An 18,919-nucleotide genomic window follows, 5' to 3' on the forward strand; every position below is an offset into this window, starting at 1 on the left:
TGTCATGTTGATGGTTTGTGTTCATGATTCAAGAACTCTGAATAATGTTTTGATTCTCTTAAGCAGACAGCCACATTTTCCGAGACCTATCGTGCCTTCGAACTCACCCTACGATACATTCCCTCCTCCGAATCAGAGTGCGACATTGCATAACAACATGCAAGGTTATAGAGGATGATCAGTAACTAGCAGAGGCAACGGATCATGACTGAAAGCACCGAGACCTCGACCAAGCAACGGCAGTACCCAACCGCTCCCTACTGGTCACATGACATTTACTCGAGGATAGCTCTTCACGACCGAGCATCGACTAGTAGAGTCAAGATGGGTATCGAAGGCACAGATCTGGTACGCCAGTTGCAGTAGACGACCAAGCGCACGATTTCGCAGAGTCTAAGCAACATCACAGTCGTACCGACATTGAAGAAACGCCGATCGTGCCCCAACAGGGTCCGTGGTGGATAGCAGTGGAACGAAAAAGAGGATGAATTCAAGCATAAAGCAAAGATATGCCGTGTTGGCACCCAAGTGGTCCCAGCTTTGACCATCCTGACAGGTACAAGTGTGCATCCTGGTTTGAGGAGGTGAACCATCCCATGAAGGGGTGGAACACATCTCGAAGCGGACACGACCTCAAATGTCCTCTCTGCACATACCCTTGGCTTCTCCCGAGGAACAGACAATTGACCGCTGGAAAGCCCCAAATCCCCCGAACACGTGATTTGAGGATATGCGTGTCGAGGCTCAAGGCCGATTCTTACGAGAAGTGACTACCTAAATACTAGCAGTATAGCCTCTAGGTTTGACTCAAGTTGAGAGCATAAACTTAAACCCCGAGGTGTGTAGCTGTGGTTGCTTACGTTATTGACCAACATAGCACGCAAAATGTCCAGTGCGAGAGATGCTACAAATTGTGTGGTTTTCATCTCTCTACTATATTCATCTAGCTTCCTCATCTTGTCTCGTCTCTTGCTCGATCCATTGCCCTCTTGAGCGACAATTTCCATACCACCGTCTTCCACTGCTGCAGCAGCTCACCTCTGCCCAAGTCTCTGATCCTTTCGCATACTCACGCCCTCACTGCCTACCCATCCCCAAAAGCGACCCCATAAGTAAACACTCGCACCTCTCCCCTCCCTCAACCCAGCCCTCCCTAGCCGGTAAACACAACAATCCATTCGCGCCACCCACACTTCCAACACGACTACTTCTCTGCATGCCCGTGCTCACAGCCACTAACCCTCCTATCCCCTTATCGAAAGATACAGTACATCGGTGATATTCCGGTCTACTTTTGTCGCAGCGCACGCGACCCGCAAGTGTGACGAGGATGCGTTCGAGGCCGTGTGGCTCAGGGAGACCGGCGAGTTTCTGGAGGGAAGGGAGGAGGAAGAGATTCGCTGTGACGAGGGCGCTGGCTGGGTTTCCGGGGAGGGCAAAGATGAGGCGGGATCGGCGGTGGCTTGGGTCGCTTGTGCCCGTTGTGGACGTCGCTGCTTTGACAGGAATGGTGGCGAACGTGGTGGGTTTTCCAGGTTTCATGTTCACCCTGCCGAAATGGATCGTGCCGCCTAGTGAGCGCTCGATTGTGGGCTTGAGGAGATCGAGCTCGCCCATGCTGACGCCTCCTGTGGTGATCACGACATCGAGGTTAAGTTGTCCGTAGGCATGGCGGAGTTTCGTCTCGAGTTCCGAGTGTGGTGTGTCGCGGGCTATACCGAGGTCGATGACTTCGTCGCAGAGATGCCATGAGGTGATTAGGGCGAGGAGAGAGGGTCGGTTGGAGTCGCGGATCATGCCGCCTGTGAGAGGGCCGGGATGGGAAATGTCTGTGACTTCGTCGCCGGTGCTGAGGACTCCGATGCGAGGGCGGCGGTAGACTGGGACGGTGCGTGTGCCTGATGCTGCGAGGACGCCGATTTCGCCGCCGAGAGGGGAGATGCGGTCGCCTTTTTGGAGGATGGTGGTGTTGAGGAGGATGTCGGAACCTGGCTCGCGGATGTTCTCGCCTGGTGTGAGGTCGGCTGTAAGGATGGTGACTTCTTTCTCTTCTGAGTTGTCTCCTTCTGTCAAAGAGGCTATGGTTGTGTCTTCGACCATGACTACTGCGTTGGCACCTTCGGGTAGTGGAGCTCCTGTTGTGATTCGTGCTATCTCGCCTGCTTTCAAGAGTGGTGGCATGCTACTCGCTTGAGCATGGCTGACTGAGGCTACTGGAAATGTGCCTTTTAGCCTGTTGCGCTCAGATACGGCCTCGGGCACGATGACTGCATATCCATCGACTATGCTGGCGCGATAGGCTGGAACTGCTTCTGGAGCTTTGATGTCGGATGAGACGATGCAGCCGACCAAGTCTGTCGAGAAGGGACGTTCCTCTGCTGTTGGTGAGGGAGTATTCTGCAAAATCATAGCGACTGCATCAGTCACCGAGAGCATAGGGTAAGGTGACTGACGAGCTCGGTGAGAAGCGCCCAGACGTGGATCATTGGACTGAGGAGGACGTTCTGATGGAGTTGTGTGAGCTTTCGGTACTTTGTGCCCACCATGGTCATGGTTGTGATCGTGCGAATGTGTATGAGCATTCGATACTACTGTTGCTTGTGCACCCACTCCTACGCCAGCATCCTTCTCCAGCTTCTCCGTACCTCCAGCATGAGCTTGTCGAGAGTTCTCTCCTGCAGCTTGGGAGCATGCATGAGGTAGTAACTTGATGATCGACTGTAGGTTCTCCTTCGCGCCCTTTGGCGATCCAGGCAAAGTGACGATGATTGTCCTGTTCCTCACTCCAGCTACGGGTCTGCTCATCGCCGCAAATGGGGTAACTTGTAGACTTGCAGACAGCATTCCATGCACTAGGCCCGGCGCATGTCGATGTAGTAGCGGGCCTACTGCCTCTGGTGTGTTGTCCTTTGGAGTGAAACCTGTGCCGCCTGTGGTTACGATTAGATTTTTGAAATCTCCTCCGTCAGTCCAGGTCTTGATGACGTTTTGTATCTGTTCTTTGTTGTCGGGAACGATCTTGATCGCCAGGTGGTTAGTTGCCTGCCATTTCTGATCGCCTTCGTCTCTGAAGACTTCACTGAGCACCGCAGCTGATTTGTCCGTGCTTGGATCTCGAGATGCAGTATCGGAGACAACAAGGATGGCTGCATGCAGTGGTTGAGACATTGTTTTTTCAATTTAGATAACTGGTCTCGGGGTCTCTTTCAATCTCTTATGAGCAGCATGACGCGACGTGCCTTGTTACTGTAGTGCATATGTGATGTGTTGGTCCCTGGCGCTCTGACTTTACAATGGAAGTGATGCAAAGACCTCAATTAATGTCATGCAATCAGCTTCCGGCGGAATAAACCTTGTGGTTGCAGACCTGAGAGTGACGTTGCAGCTTAAGTAGATCTATAGAGGAAAATATTGATGCGAGACGTGTATATGTGTTTGTGCATTGATGGTGCTTCACAGGGCCTGACAAGCAGGTACAGATATGTCCAGGAGCACGATCGCTTGGGTATTTCGGGCACCTCCCGCCTAGACTATGTCCGAGAAGAACCCTCAGACTACTAACCCACATCACCCAATGCTCATATTATCGAAGCATACTCTGGTGTTTCGGACAAACACACAGCACATCGACCGAAGCTGAAGGGATTTACAAGTACAACTGCAACTAGAACGATTCGCGACAACGACGAAGCTTACACGTAGATCATGTATCTCATTGACTCAATTCGGTCGTAAAACTATATACTCGATACGCAGCGCTAAGCATAGATGGTCGATCAACAAACACATCATGCTATTTATCAGAATCCCCGTTCACGCCAGACGCAAAATCTAGGCTGTGAATCTTAGCATTGGTCAGCTCAGGGCTCTCAACCCTCACACCGGGATTAGGCTGTAAGGGCTGTTCTGTGGATACATCATCTGTAAGAGGGCTTCCTGGTACCGCGTCGAGAGGTGCTGCATGTAAAGCCGGCTTTTCGCTGACAACCATTTTGCCTGCGCGTTTTCTTTCTAGTGCTTCTTTGACCCAGTCAGCAACTTCTTTGTCTGCGGTAGTGGGCAGAGATTCTATCTCGGCGCCGGCATCGCCTCCAGCTTCGGCGGCTTTTTCAGCTTCCTCATCCTCAGAGATAGTTGGGACTTTCATCAATGGTGCCAGCCAAGCATGTCGAAGGAGCATAGCATAGGTCGGTCGGAGTCTGGGCACCTTGTTGAGACAGCCTCTGACAAAGTCTCTCGCTGCTTCTGAATACTTGTCGCTGGGAAGGTCTGGTGGTTCTCCATCCACAATTGCCTAAGACAGTTAGTATTGATTCAGACGACAGAGTTTGGGGGTGAGCTTACGCTTAATTGACTGAAAATATTGTTGTATGTTTCTGGAGGGTATGGGTATCTGCCAAGAGCGCATTCGATGATGGTAAGACCAAGCGACCATATGTCCGACTGTACGCTGTATGAACCGGTGGCCACGGCGCCTGCAGCAGCCATGCCACCTCCAGATATCCTTTCTGGAGCCATGTAGCTTTGACAACCAATGTTGGTCCTTGCCATCGAGGCCACCAGGTTACCACTGACTCCGAAATCGCAGATCTTGACCTGGCCCTTTGTGTTGACCAGTATATTTGTTGGCTTGACATCTCTGTGTATAATATTGTGGGTGTCTTTCAGATATTTCAGACCCATGACTGTCGACAGGGTAATTTTCCTCAATACTCCTTCGGGGACGCCATCGCCGTAGATTTTGTCTATCGAACCACCATCCATATTTTCCAAACATATATAGACCGAACCTTCCTGGAAGAAGGCACCGTAGAAGTCGATGATAAATGGTGACACGCAGCGATGCAGTATGTCAAGTTCCATAACGATCTGAGCAAATTTGGAGTCGTCCAGCTCGAGACGGATCTCCTTCATGGCCATGATCAAGCCAGAAGTACCGGCGGTCGACTTTGACTCGTCTAGACTGGATGTTGAAATATGGCGCTGCATGTTGCCTCGGAGCCCTTGACCAGGTTTCCTCATCTTGGGACGAGCATGCCTTACTTTAAAGACAGTACCATAATTGCCTTTTCCCAGCTCTTCAATGGTATCGACTTCGTCTAACGATATGGAAAAGGTGGTTCCGTTCGAGAAGTCGATACCACCTCCATGCACAACAGCTTTGTCCTTGAAAGTGAGGGTGCCTTTCTGAGCGTCGACAATATTTGCAAACTTGTTGAACTGAGAGCCAGTATCAGTGGTGGTAGGAGTTTCACCTTCGGCCGGGGGTTTGACGGCATCAGAAAGTTTTAGACCTCCTCCTGGTTTGCCCATTCTCTTTGCGGCCAAACCACCCATAGGGCCCCGTGGATTTAAAGGTCGTGGACTGCTGGGGGTAGGAGCTGCTATTGGAGGAGCGCGGCCATCGAGAACACTGGCAGGAACACCCCCAGGAAGCCCTGTGGTTTGTACGTTTGTGGTAGATGGAGGCTGCGAGGCTGGTGGACCAGGACGTGGACTCTGAGCTGCACCTTGCCGGGACAACATCATCTCTTTCATCCTTTTCTGGATATCACTGGTCAGGTTACTGGCTCGCGGTGGACCAACACCTGGCCTTCTGGCAGCATTGATGTTGCCCAAAGGAGAGGATGTTGCCGACATGGTAGGTGCAGCTGTGGTGGGAGGGGATCGCAGTGATGGTGGTTTCACTGCATCGGCGTCACCGTTCGTAGTTGGTTCGAGAGAACGAGGAGGCTGCTCCGTGAGCTGTTGGGGGTCGGCCATGGTGAAGTTGGATGAATAGTAAGTAATCAGTCACTCGTCTTCTCCTGCTCTTTTAATCTTCGAGCTACCACAACTGCCACGTTCTACTGGATTAGTAGACCACTGACTGGTCTGCGCCTATGCGCGTGGAAGCTGAGAACAAAAGAGCATCAACTGTGAGGGCAGCAGCCCTGCTCTCGAGGCAAAGGCGAATTTACGGCCCGACAATTTTCGAGGCTTCGGGGGCTCTTGAATCACGTTGAACCAGTATAGGCAGAAGCTGCAACACTGGTCGCTCCTTCCACGCTAGATTATTTGGGCATTCAACCAGGAATCTTGGTCAGCAAATTACGAGTACTACTCGAGTTCCAAAGGGAGAACCTTTTTGCCACGCGGTGGATGACTACGCTAAGGTTCGTAACCTTTTGGCGTAGATTCACAACAATGGTGCAGAGAACAATAATCATAGATCGGGAGAAGTGGGACAATCGACTGTCGTCACGGCCGCGGACTGGTGCAGCCACTGCACATCACCAATGCTCGATCGTCGTTTCTTACCGACCACTTGAGGTACAGAGAAGTTGGCAAGTTATGCTCGAAATAGCACGTAAAATTCAGCCCAAGGTACACAGCTGTTGTTGGTTGTGGGACACATGAAATGTGCCTAACGAAACAATTGATGAAATTACTGGCTGTTAAAGATCGCAGAGCCGCCCTGCCGCCAAGCGATATACAATCCTTGCAGAACAAAGTATCCCCAGCTTTGACCATTCCGGTGCACGAGGTGAGGCCATTTTTGAAGATTATCGAAACTTGACTCTCGGAGAAAACCCATATGTTGAATATCGAGCGTCTCTTAGACCCATACACGTTGATTCATGTCTGTAATTCAGCCTGATACTGAACCTGATTCTGAAAGTCATGAAAGATTGTGATTGCTCCGTTGGTTTCGTACTTGTGCACCTGGACGGGTGGGGTGTGGCTGCTACATATATCAACTGTGGCTGAACATTACCCGGTTTCCGCCGAACATACAGTATTGACCAGCAAGCCACAACTCGGTAGATACGCGGTTCAATCTTCGAATGCAAATGCTCAATGCTGCTCGACCAAGAACACAAACGTGCCTTCTTTTTGTCTTATTAGACAGTAACCCTCGCTGGATATGATCTCATCGCCATCTCTTCCCTGCCAAGCCGATAGAGCTGTCACAGCTTCCTTGATTCGTGTGGCATGAGTGGTGTTTCCTGTCTGGAGCGGGTCTGCCACGGCACCACCCAGTTTAGGTAGTCCCTATTGGTTCCCAGGAGCTCGATTGCGCTTAAAGCCAGGCCCATCGTCATTCTAGCCTGTTTGCGCGCGACTAGCCACTGCCTTGTGCTGATTCAAGGTTCTGGCTGTGCAGGTGAGCAACACAAACCGTACCATTATTTCTTTTGTTACTTCTCTCCTGAATCGGAGGCTGCGTGTTGTTGTCCACTATCCTTCTCATCGACAGCATGCCTCTGTCAGACTACCTACGCTCGCCGACATCTCACCGGTTAAGTCAACTGTCCAGTGCGATTCAGCAACGCGATCAATATGCTCTGGCGACGAGCTTTCCGACCATGGACATTCTCAAGTCAGGCATGCCCGCAGCACGTCCGGATTTCGGCCACCTCACTCTCCTCGTCTTTGAAGCTGTGCTTGAGGTAGTCTGCGTGAGTGCACCTGGCTATATCGTGGCCAGACAGGGCATGTTCGACGCTGAAGCCCAGAAATTCCTGGCCAATCTCAACGTTCAGCTCTTCACTCCAGCACTGATCTTTACCAAATTGGCCTCGCAGTTGACCGCCGACAAACTCGTCGATCTAGCAATCATTCCCTTGATTTTCACCGTTCAGACCATTATCTCCTTCGGCTGCTCTTTTCTCATCGGCAAGTTGATGCGGTTTAAGAAACGGCAGGCAAATTTTGTGATAGCCATGGCCGTCTTTGGAAACTCGAACTCCCTACCCATTTCTCTCGTCATCTCCTTGTCAAAGACCTTGCAGGGGCTACATTGGGACAAAGTACCAGGTGACAACGACGACGAGGTCGCTGCTCGTGGCATCCTCTATCTTTTAATCTTTCAGCAGCTCGGTCAACTCGTCCGTTGGACTTGGGGCTACAATGTCCTTTTGGCTCCAGCTGACAAGTATACTGAAGAGCAGGGTGGTACAAAGCAGATCTCCGAGACTGAAAGAGGACGTGGTGTATACAGAGATGAACCCGAGACTCAGCGGTTAATCAGTCCGTTGGGCTCTGAAGACAGATTCACCGACGACGACGATTCGACCACAGTAGCCGCTTCTCCTACAAATACCAACGGAGTTAAGACCCCCAATGGTTATGGCAAATACTCCTCGAGATCCTCTTCAAGTACTCCTGATGATACAGTCCCTCCAGCAAATGGAAATATCGCTCCTGATCACAATATCATATCCGATGCAACCATACACAAAGGCAGAGAAGATGTTGGGCCAGTCTCTGGCACAGTCAACAAGATCAGAAATGCATTCATTACAGCTGGGCGAAAGACAAGGCAAGGTATCAGGTCTGCTGGCCAGTCTATTTTTGCGTCACTACCCAAATTTCTGCAGAGTGGCCTGAGCAAAGTAGGCTCTTTCATCTATCGTTTCTTCGCAGGCCTGTGGGAGTTCATGAATCCACCACTATGGGCCATGTTAATCGCCATCGTGGTAGCGTCTATTCCTCCACTTCAGCACGTCTTCTTCGACAAAGGAACCTTTTTACGAAACTCGGTCACACGCGCAGTTGAGCAGAGTGGTGGCGTGGCTGTTCCACTTATCCTTGTCGTCCTTGGCGGGAATCTGGCACGGAACACCTTACCACGGGACAGCCCTGGCGATCTCAGTGACCCCAAGCTGGAGCGGAAATTACTCATTGCCTCGCTGATCTCGAGAATGCTGCTCCCTACCCTTATTATGGCACCCCTACTCGCAATTACAGCCAAGTTTGTTCCTGTCAGCATTCTCGACGACAAGATCTTCATCATCGTATGTTTCTTGCTCACAGGAGCGCCAACGGCTCTGCAATTGGCTCAAATATGCCAGATCAACAACGTGTACATGCCGGTCATGAGTAACATCCTCTTTCAGAGTTACGTGGTATGGATTCTGCCCAGCACATTACTATTGGTCCTCTTTGCTTTGGAGACTGTGTCTTGGGCTGATAGCAAGTGATGTTCTTTTCACTAGTTGGTATATTACCATAACCGTGGTGGCATCTGTTTGAGCGAGGCGTTGGGCGTGGTCAGTAAGTCAAAAGTCATCAGTGCTACTTGTGAGCCCACAGGCATTCTCACATGGAGCACATTAGATTAGGGGAACAGAAGAACATACATAGAGCCATTGATCACAGGCAAATAAATACTTGATTAAATATACATTTGGTGATGCTGTGCTGGTTACCCATATGAAAACCTCTCATTTCTAAGCTATAGATTGGCCTGACATGCCTTCCGCCTCGATCAGGGAAAGAATAATCGTGCTAGACCACTACACATATCCTCGTTTTCGCTGCTTGGGTCTGTCCATCCGTCGCGACAATGCGCTTCAGGCATCAGGTGTCTCTCACTTACAATCAGAACGGCAACGCGATCAACCGACCGTTACACAAAAGTCCCTCGTAAATCCACTGGTTTCTGATATATTTAGCTCTTTCAGGCAACCTCCGCGGTTCCAGCCGGTATGCATAAGCGGGGCTCCAATCTACATACGGCGCAGAATCGTGGCTACTGTGCAGAATCAGCTGTCATCTTGCTCTGAAGCAAATTTCAACGAGTTCAAGCTAGTAAAGACTTTGACCCTACTCTCAAGGTCCGAGAGGATTGACGTATGGACATGCTGAACAACGATCAGACGACTCATCCAAGTGGTAGCGGCAGAAGTGGTGAAGAGTCTACCAGGATACTCCCAAATTGGATAGATCGCGTCTAGCCAAGCGAGAGCACAAAGACATTAAGGATTCTGCTTCTCCGTCTTAGGGCTGACTCGAGCACAAGCTGGTCACTTTTGCCGTCATCCAGCTACACCGATAACACAACTGGCACGAGTTGAAAGCAATACTAGCGGCCATGGCCTCGAAAACCAAGCCTTCAAAACGCCATCGAGCTTTCCGTCACTAGGGCCAATCCTGGGCCGCTAGCTGAAGAGCGAATCAGAGACGTCGCAATCCTACTTATCCAGGCATGAGCTGAAGATTGACCCCCTTCTCACTGCATAGTGGTTCCACCGTGCTTCGACTCAATCGACGAATGAACCACGCTTCGCTTGCAAGAGGTCAAGATAGGCCTGGCAGGTCAATCAGATCGCTCAGCCTCTCTGGCAAAGGGCGCATTGCATATATTCACCATGTCGCCTGATGCTGCGACTGGCCAAGTCTTGCCTTCACCGACGCTGTCCAGGCAACCACTCTACATTCCGCGCCTGTCCATTCCTCGCAGGCACTTCCAGTCGCGTAAAAGACGTCTGCGAGCCAGGACCGGAGCTGGATGAAATAAATACAGCCCTCGACGACCAAACAGTTTTCTGTCCAACATCATGGCGAAACGTACGGCAGACGAAGCAGAGCTCACAGAGAATGGTGTGCGTCCATCGCCACAACCTGTCAAAGAGCACGAGAGTATTTCAGGCTTCCTAAAAGGTATCTTCGAGAAGGTTGCTGGAAAAGCACCAGATCCTACCTATCCTGTAATCAACGGAGCTACCTCGAATTCGAGACCTGTGTTAAAGGGTTTTATATCTGATATCGCAAGTCAAAGCGGTAGATGGGTTTCCGATGTCGGTCTAATCGGCTCTTTTGCTGACACTAAGTTGTTCGACGGTGGTGTTGTAGATGATCGCAACTATCAGATGGAGTCTATCATTCAGCTAGCGGCATCGCTACCTGCCGATTCAGAAGCCCTCAACACCCTAAGTCATGGCTTCATCAAACTCCTATGGGAAAGTCTGCAACATCCTCCGCTCTCTATACTAGGCGAGCCATACAAATACCGATCCGCTGATGGCTCACATAATAATGTGCTATATCCTCAACTTGGGAAAGCTGGCCAGCCATATGCAAGGACTGTCAAACCTCTAACGCTCAAGCAAGGGGTTAGTCCTGATCCTGGTGTACTGTTCGACAGTCTAATGGCGCGAAACGGAGAACCTAAAGAGCATCCAAACAGGATTTCGAGCATGTTGTTCTATCTGGCTTCGATTATCATTCACGACATTTTTCACACAGATGAGCACGATTACTCAAAGGTGAAGACTTCTTCATATCTTGACCTTGCTCCTCTATACGGCAACAACCAAAAAGAACAAGATAGAATTCGCCTCTTCAGGGATGGCCTTCTCAAACCGGATGTGTTCTCGAATGTCAGAATTCTAGGATTCCCTCCAGGAGTTGGTGCATTGTTGATATGCTTCAACAGATACCACAACTACATTGCGATGCAGCTCAAAACGATCAACGAGAACAACAGATTTACCCCAAAATCTAATGATCAGAAAGGTCTTAAACAGGTTGACGAAGACCTCTTTCAGACTGCAAGACTCATCACGAGTGGACTCTACGTCAACATCATTCTTACCGATTATGTTCGCACTATCCTCAACCTCAACCGCTCAAATTCTACCTGGACTCTTGACCCAAGATCAAACTTTGGTATATGGGATGCAACTGGTACTTCTGCTGGACTGGGAAATCAGGTCAGTTGCGAGTTCAACCTGGTATACAGATGGCATTCCGCTATCAGCAAGAAAGACGAGAAATGGACTGAAGCTATGTACGAAAAGATCCTAGACGTACCTGACTATGCAAATGTCTCTGAAGACAAGCTTCTAGACAGCCTCCGCAAATGGGCTCACAAGAAAGGCACCGATCCGTCAAAGTGGTCACTGGACAACCTGGACGAGACATTGTATCCTCGCAACGAGAATGGCACTTTCAACGACGAGGATCTATGCACGATTCTCACTGAAGCCACAGAAGATGTGGCTTGCGCATTCGGTGCTCGACAAGTGCCGGTTGTGATGAGGCTTATTGAGGTTTTGGGCATGCAGCAAGCTCGACAGTGGAATGTGGCTACTTTGAATGAGTTCAGGAGACATTTCAAGCTCGAGCCACACAAGACGTTCAGCGACATCACTACAGATGAAGAGGTCGCACATGCTCTTGAAGCTCTGTACCAGCATCCCGATTACGTCGAGTTATACCCTGGTATAGTCGTTGAGGATGCTAAAGATGCATACGAGCCTGGTTCAGGCTTGTGTCCAGGATACACAATTTCGCGAACCATTCTGGCTGATGCTGTGGCGCTTGTGAGAGGCGACCGCTTCTATACCATTGACTATACTCCAGCAACCTTGACGAACTGGGGTTTCAACCAGATCAAGCCAGATCCTCAAGTCGCACAGGGAGGGTGTATGTACAATGTGATCATGAGAGCTTTGCCTAACTGGTATCGTGGTAACTCTGTATATGCCATGTATCCTCTGACGGTACCGAAAGAGAACGAGAAGATCCACGAGAAGCTAGGAGTCAAAGATTTGTACGACTATCAAAGACCATCCCTGGTTCAGGTGCCAACTTCGATCAAGACCTGGGCGGGTGCAGTCAGTGTGCTCAACAATCCCAAAGATTTTAGGGTGCCATGGGGTCCTCACACTTTCTATCTTACTGGCCACGATTACATGTTGAGTGGCGACAAGCCAGCCAATGCAGAACAGAGAGAACACGTCCATCGTGCTTTGTACTGTCCGGTCAATTGGCAAAGAGAAATCCGAAAGTTCTATGAAGCACTAACCACACAATTAGTGGAGATCAAGTCAGAGAAGCTTCGAGGTAAATGGTATCAGCTTGATGCATGCCGAGACGTAGGCAACCCATCACATGCCGTCTACGTTGCTCAAATGTTCTCGATTCCATTAAAAGGTGGAAACAGCCTCAATCCAGCTGCCGTCGAGGTCGATCAGCTCTATCTAGCCTTCTCAGTTCTCTTTGCCTATGTCTTCCTCGATGCTGACACTGCACGATCCTTCAAACTTCGTGCTGGCGCCAAGCAGTCCAACGATCAACTCTCGAAACTCATCAAGCTAGTCGTTACTCAGGTTCAGATCGGAAATTACACTCACCTGAACAGCCTCTTCAACCTCGGCCACTCTGGCAAAATCCCCCAAGACTACGGTACCAAGCTCATCGAGCGCATGATGTCTGGCGGCAAAGCAATCGAGGAGACCGTCGCAGCCATTATCCCCACAGCCGCTGCAGCAGTAGCAACTCAAGCCCAACACTTCGCACAAATGCTCGATCTCTACCTAAGCCCCAAATACAACCACCACTGGCCCAAAATCCAACGCCTAGCCTGGTCCGACTCCGACGAAGACTTCGAGCTCCTCAAATCCTACGCCCTCGAAGCCAATCGTCTTGCCCCGGCGGCATGGGGTCTCCTCCGCCACACTGCAAACCCAACAACCGTCAACGACGGTGCCAAACACGGCAAAATCCGCCTCTCCCCAGGCGACGTAGTCTACACAGACTTCGTCTCCGTCGGCCTCGACCCAAAAGCCTTTCCCGACCCCCACAAAATCAACCTCCACCGCCCTCGCGACAAGTACATCCACCACGGCATCGGCACACATTCCTGCCTCGGCCGTCCCATGGTCGAAGTCGCCATGGCCGCACAACTCAAGATCTTTGCACGGCTCAAAAACCTCCGTCCCGCACCTGGTCCACAGGGCCAAATGAAGCGCACGATCCCGAAACCGAACCCCGTGAGTTCAGATCCGCATGATAACCCTGGAAGTATCACGGTGTACATGAAGGAGGACTGGAGTGATTGGTGGCCGTTTCCGACACAGCTCAAGGTTCACCATGAGGGCTTCTTTGAGAGTTATGAGGAGATGTTGAGGGAGGAGACGGGTTTGCCGGATAAGAAGAGAGAGATTGTGAAGAATAGACGTGAAAATAGAGATGAGAATGGGTTGGCACCGGATGAGGATGGGTTTGAGGAGGAGAGTATAACTGCTTGAGGGGTTTGCGGTTTTGTAACTATTTCGGTTTTTTGAATTTCGTATATTAAGTGTTGAGCGCGCCTTTTAGGAACAGGACATGGAGGTAATAGCATTGGAGTTATCGATTTCCATGAACTCTTTGATTTCGAAAGTCACATCCAAACAGCCCTAGACATAGGCAGGCGAAGCCTGCAAGTCATGCAAGTTCTACGAGCGCTACCCGATCTCGCCACAGTCTGCCACCTGCCCTCCTTCACAGTTCACATCAGTGCAACTCGATCTCGCCTCAATTTCATCTAGAGGCACCACCTCCAGGTTGACCCAACGCAGGACGCCGGCGCAAAGGTCCAGTCCGGTCTCGTCACGAAAAGCTGGGACTGCCCACACCACCATTGACAAATAAGCCATTTGAACCCCGAAAGTTGCAAGCCTTCCTCATTCAAGGAGAAACCATCGTCAACGAGCTGATAAGTCGATGCAACTGAAACATTGCCAGCAATACCTACTGAATAGAAACCTGCAAAGATCAGTTTGACTCAGCTAAAGAGAAAGTGTGTTGAGCTTGCAATACATACCTTGGTTGATACTACTAGAGTAGAAGAACACGTGCCATGGTGCGCAAGACTTTTCTGGAGCACTCCAGAGTAACTCGGTGCCGTTGAGGAAGAACCAGGTGGGTGTTTGAAATTCTTGCGCATACGGGCTGAGGATCGCGTCGTTCAGCGGTTCCCCGACAGTCAATGAATGGACATACGGATCTTGCACGGAAAAGGTGTAGTTATTATCGGACGTGACCTGCGCAACTAGGTTGAATCGAGCTGGATATTGCTCTTGATCTACCGGAAAGAACGCAAATGTTGAGCTAATCAGGATCCACATCACCATCACAAGTCTGCTGAAGAGGCGCATGTTAGCTATCTGAAAAGTAAAGATCGGGGAATGAACCACCAGTATGAGATGGATCTTCTTGTTGCGGATTCACCGGTACCACGATCGAGGTTCCAGAAGCTCTTTTATAGTTTTCCCTGCTCTGATTGAGTTCGTGTTTGTGTTGCAGAAAGGAGGTTTCTGTTTAAGTACCAACGTCTTTGGTTTGTACCGAGTACAGAGCACTCGCGCCGAACTACTTTTCTGGGACTGTCATATCCTTGTAACAAAGTTTACCTCGAATTCATTGTGTGAATACGAGCAACAGCAAGCAGCAGGCACCAAATGGAGGAGCAGAATGCAGTCTCTCCCAGTGTGTTATGCACATGCTCATGATACCGTCAACTCCGAGACTGTATCCTCGAAACAGTCGTCGTCTTCTGACAATGCGCTTTCGTCGTGGGCGGCTGTAGCATGGACTTCCTCGACACTAGCCAAGGAGTGGTCTTTAACGTCAGGGTCGTCTTTAAACATTGGTGGCATACCGTACAAGACGTCAGGGTCGTCTGGCATTGTCATAGCGCCCATCTCTCGCATGTAGCTGACGGTGTCGTCGACGCGTGTGCCTGCAGCGTACGCACGTTCGAACCATGCCTTCAACTCACAATCAGGAGGGACGGCAAGAGAATGTTTCTGTGTGTGCTCAGTGAAAACATCATCGAATTGTCGTTGATGTGTCTCCGTGAGTGAAACCCACTGCAATTTTCTGTACAGGGGCTTTCCGGGAGGCCTTCCTTTTCCCGCTCTACCTACTAATACCGGGCGGACGGGACATTGAGATGAACTTGATCTGGCCAGTTCTTGCAAATCGAATGGCAAATCGACCATCTCAAAATAGACCAGCATTAGCTTGAGCAGGTGCCCGTCGCTGATCTCTAACAGAATGCTGCTCTCGTCGCAATATCCTGCAGAGGACATCGAGTTGTTGAAACTGAGACGAAGCGTCGCGTTCCAGCTGACTCGAATAGGCGATCGTCTCTCAAATGCATGACCAGCTGACCAAAAGGCCTTGACAATCTTGGACCAGTTCAGCACCATCGGTGCCAACTGAGATCTAACCGCCTCAGTGTTCGATCGTCCTCGAAGGTTATACCTTCTGTTCGTTGGCCACTTTGCAATCAGACACGACAAGAGAGAAGCTGGCAAGTGGTTTGGTGACGGGCGGTCTACAAAGACGAAGTTCAAATCTGGCACGTAGCTCAAGAGATACTCAACAGCACAGTGATCTATGTCAGAGCCATAGTCGTCGCCTGGCATGACTATTGTCAACAGAAATTGAATGTACCTCTCGCTGACTTTATTTCTCAGGTCACCGAGTGCGTATTCAGCATAGTCGACGCCAAATCTAGCTATAGTCCATGCAAGAAAATCATATCTGCATACTCTTACTGGACTGGGTAAAGAAAGACTAGTAGTCCGATATGCAGTCCGAGTCTTGTTCGAATGATTTCCCACGTTACTGGTGGCCTGCCCCGTTGAAAGCATTACAGCCCAACTGACCCTTATCTTGTCGACTAGTGCCACCTTTTGGGCTCTCTCCAGTTTGGGCAACCTTCCGCTGTTAAGAATTTTTGCCAGATTATTTAGCGCCTCACCACTGAAGTACCGCTCGAGATTCGCCTTAGCGAATACTGCACTGACAAGTCTGTGGTATGGATTGAACGATTCAGTCAACCGAGTCCTTACAACATTCTGGCCGAACTCGTCATCGTTGAGGAAGTCGATGGCCGAACGGTGGATAAAGCTGAAATGTCGATCCTCGTAGATTTGTAGTTCCTTGTAGCCATTGCTTAGCATTGTTTCGTGAGTCCCTGCGGACTTGTAGGTTCTCACTTCAAGCAAGCCTGCGCATCGAGTGCGAGCCCTCGTGATCATCTTCTCACACTGCTCAATCAGAACATCGCACGATACCGTTCTTATATCCGTAGGTAAGACAGTCTGTGTCTTTCCATCAGCGTAAAGAGTCATGAGTAATATTGAGGGCTGTAGGTATAACATCTCATGTTCCCAGTCAAAGCGCATGAAGTTAAAGTACAACGAAGCTTCTGCGAGGTACGAAGACACGTTGTCGTTCATATGACGCCAGATACTTTTATAGAGATCGTTGAGCTCTCTTGGGTAAGTGTCAACTCTTTCGAACAGGATCTTCCAAGTATCAGCGTTGACGAAGCCGTCTCTGATTTGACCAAGCACTATTGCAGCCCATAAGAAGACGCCCTCGGCACGCTTGGTTATATGCTTGGTGAGATTTTGAAGAGTTGACTCATGGTGAATCTCATCTATCCACGTAGTAGTATTGTCGAGGCCAGGAGTTCCATACTGGTCTTCCAGAGTCTTAAGGCTCTCACATACGTATTTGAGAATGTCCGGCTCATTAAGATTGTGCATGTGCAGACATGGAACTTGATCAAAAGCTCTACAAAACAGCTGCGTCGGACGGCTGGAGACGCATATCTTAATATGCTGTTCTGTGGCAATGTGCTTCATGAAACGAAGTGCCTCGTCTATATCTGTTTTTGATACCATTTCATCCAAACCGTCAACGAAGATACAGACACAATCACTGATGGAGCATAAGAACTCTTGGAGTATTAGCTCCAATTCCTGCACCGACCAGTCCGAGAACTCAATCGCGCTGTCTGCACTTTTGCGCTGCAATATAGTGCTTATGGTGGATTTCCTCTGTTGGAGGACTTGATAGAGTAAGCTCGCAAACAAGCCTTTCAAGCTCTTCTGAGCCTCACTACCAGCAAGCCAGAAGTAGTGTCGTAGGATCAGGACATCATGTCCACCGGACCATATCTGTAAAGAGCGCAAGGCTTCAGGACTTGTAGAGATAGATTTCATCAAAACGCTCTTGCCCGACCCAGGCTTGCCCGAAATCCAGTAAATCGTCGTGTCTTGCTCGAGCCAGGCAGAGGGGCTGTCAAAGGACGGCTTAGTGTCCGTGGAAGCCATGTTTTCCGAAGGGGGGTCTGCGAAGATCCATTTCAAAGTTCCAGGGTGGTTGCCAACGATCGTATTTTCGCGTTCGTTCATACCACTGCTGCGAAGACTTTTCAGTAGCTGCTCGAGAAGCCTTGCTTCATGGTCATACTTCTGTGCCGATTGTATCACCTGGCTCGTATAATCATTGATCTGTGCAATTTGCTGTGCTATCAGCCTTGATAGATGATTATGGTTTGTCGTCGACGAATCTATGAGGCGCTTTAGCGCGTCTAAGTGTTGCGCGGCACCCTTCGTTCGCTCCAAATCAGTAACCTTGTGTTGATTGAGTATGTTCACTAACAACTTTGTTTGTAGATGTTGTTGATACTGAGCGAGTAGTTGCTGTTTTCCCTCGACCTTTTTCTTGTCTTTTACAGTCTTCCAAGCCAATGTGATTCGGTTTCGACGCCCCGTGATGGCAGTGAAAGGTGATGTCAAATCCTGTAGCTCTATTGCTATACTGTCGCAACGTTTGGCTATATCTAACAGCTTGATTTCATCTCTACTGAGTTTATTTGATAAATTCGCAGGCTTGATGGAGTTGTCCAAACTTTCTGTTATACGTCTCAACTCGGCTGAGGACTTTTGAAGGTCCTGGTTCTCCGCTGTCGCACCATTCGTGTCGTAGACCGCCTTCAGGCCCTTGCAAAGCTTCACACTGCTGTCTATTACCGTGAGCACGTTGCACGCTAGACTTAGTGCTACCAGCGCTTCCATCTTGTCTAGTGGACATAATGAAGGTGACTATACATTGAACAAAAAAGGTAGCCTTCTGCCTGTCCTTCATGGCGGCAACGTGTAGGCTGGAAGACATCATGCACGCCAAGTTGACAAGCATGCAAAGCCCAGCATGAGGCTATGCAAGTTCAAGCTGTCGTGGCAGCCTGGATACCAGTGCTTGCCCACGGACAACGAGGGCCTCCATGTCTGCTCACGCATCGCTCGAATCACCAACACTGTTCAGTCACGATCACGCGTCATTAGTGAATGCGTGGCTTGCTCGAGGAACTTTGAATGTAGCCTGAACTCGCGAGTCGAATGGAGTGCGACACACGAGTAGCATTCGAGTGGTGTCATATGGAGGACATGCAAGCTGAATCTCTTGCCTAAATACAAGCCATTTTCTGGCTCAGCCGTTGGCGTGAATGCCAGCCACGATTAGTGGACACGTGCCTGCCGCGGCTCGAGCACTGCCCAAGATTGCACATCACGATTATTGC

At 49.9% G+C, this 18,919-nt stretch overlaps 5 protein-coding genes across 5 annotated transcripts; 2 read left to right on the forward strand and 3 right to left on the reverse strand.

Annotated features, from left to right (window-relative positions):
- Positions 1–1,077: 1,077 nt before the first annotated feature.
- Positions 1,078–3,168, reverse strand: LTR64_003722 (uncharacterized protein; the record flags this gene model as incomplete). Its single annotated transcript, XM_064898074.1, has 1 exon — positions 1,078–3,168. One exon carries the CDS (start codon positions 3,166–3,168, stop codon positions 1,078–1,080), a length of 2,091 nt encoding a protein of 696 aa, XP_064757024.1.
- Positions 3,169–3,793: 625 nt separating this feature from the next.
- wis1 (MAP kinase kinase Wis1) lies at positions 3,794–5,763 on the reverse strand (the record flags this gene model as incomplete). Its single annotated transcript, XM_064898075.1, has 2 exons — positions 3,794–4,294; positions 4,345–5,763. The coding sequence occupies 2 exons, from the start codon at positions 5,761–5,763 to the stop codon at positions 3,794–3,796; spliced, it is 1,920 nt and encodes a 639-aa protein (XP_064757025.1).
- A 1,478-nt stretch (positions 5,764–7,241) lies between these two features.
- On the forward strand, positions 7,242–9,107 carry LTR64_003724 (uncharacterized protein; the record flags this gene model as incomplete). Its single annotated transcript, XM_064898076.1, has 2 exons — positions 7,242–8,891; positions 8,982–9,107. The coding sequence occupies 2 exons, from the start codon at positions 7,242–7,244 to the stop codon at positions 9,105–9,107; spliced, it is 1,776 nt and encodes a 591-aa protein (XP_064757026.1).
- Positions 9,108–10,325: 1,218 nt separating this feature from the next.
- LTR64_003725 (uncharacterized protein) lies at positions 10,326–13,802 on the forward strand (the record flags this gene model as incomplete). The annotated part of the gene is made up of 1 exon (XM_064898077.1): positions 10,326–13,802. The coding sequence occupies one exon, from the start codon at positions 10,326–10,328 to the stop codon at positions 13,800–13,802; it is 3,477 nt and encodes a 1,158-aa protein (XP_064757027.1).
- Positions 13,803–15,041: 1,239 nt separating this feature from the next.
- LTR64_003726 (uncharacterized protein) lies at positions 15,042–18,416 on the reverse strand (the record flags this gene model as incomplete). The annotated part of the gene is made up of 1 exon (XM_064898078.1): positions 15,042–18,416. The coding sequence occupies one exon, from the start codon at positions 18,414–18,416 to the stop codon at positions 15,042–15,044; it is 3,375 nt and encodes a 1,124-aa protein (XP_064757028.1).
- Positions 18,417–18,919: the final 503 nt, after the last annotated feature.

This window comes from Lithohypha guttulata (assembly GCF_036872675.1).
Source record: "Lithohypha guttulata strain CCFEE 5908 chromosome Unknown scaffold_2, whole genome shotgun sequence".
Classification (NCBI taxonomy): Eukaryota; Fungi; Ascomycota; class Eurotiomycetes; order Chaetothyriales; family Trichomeriaceae; genus Lithohypha; species Lithohypha guttulata.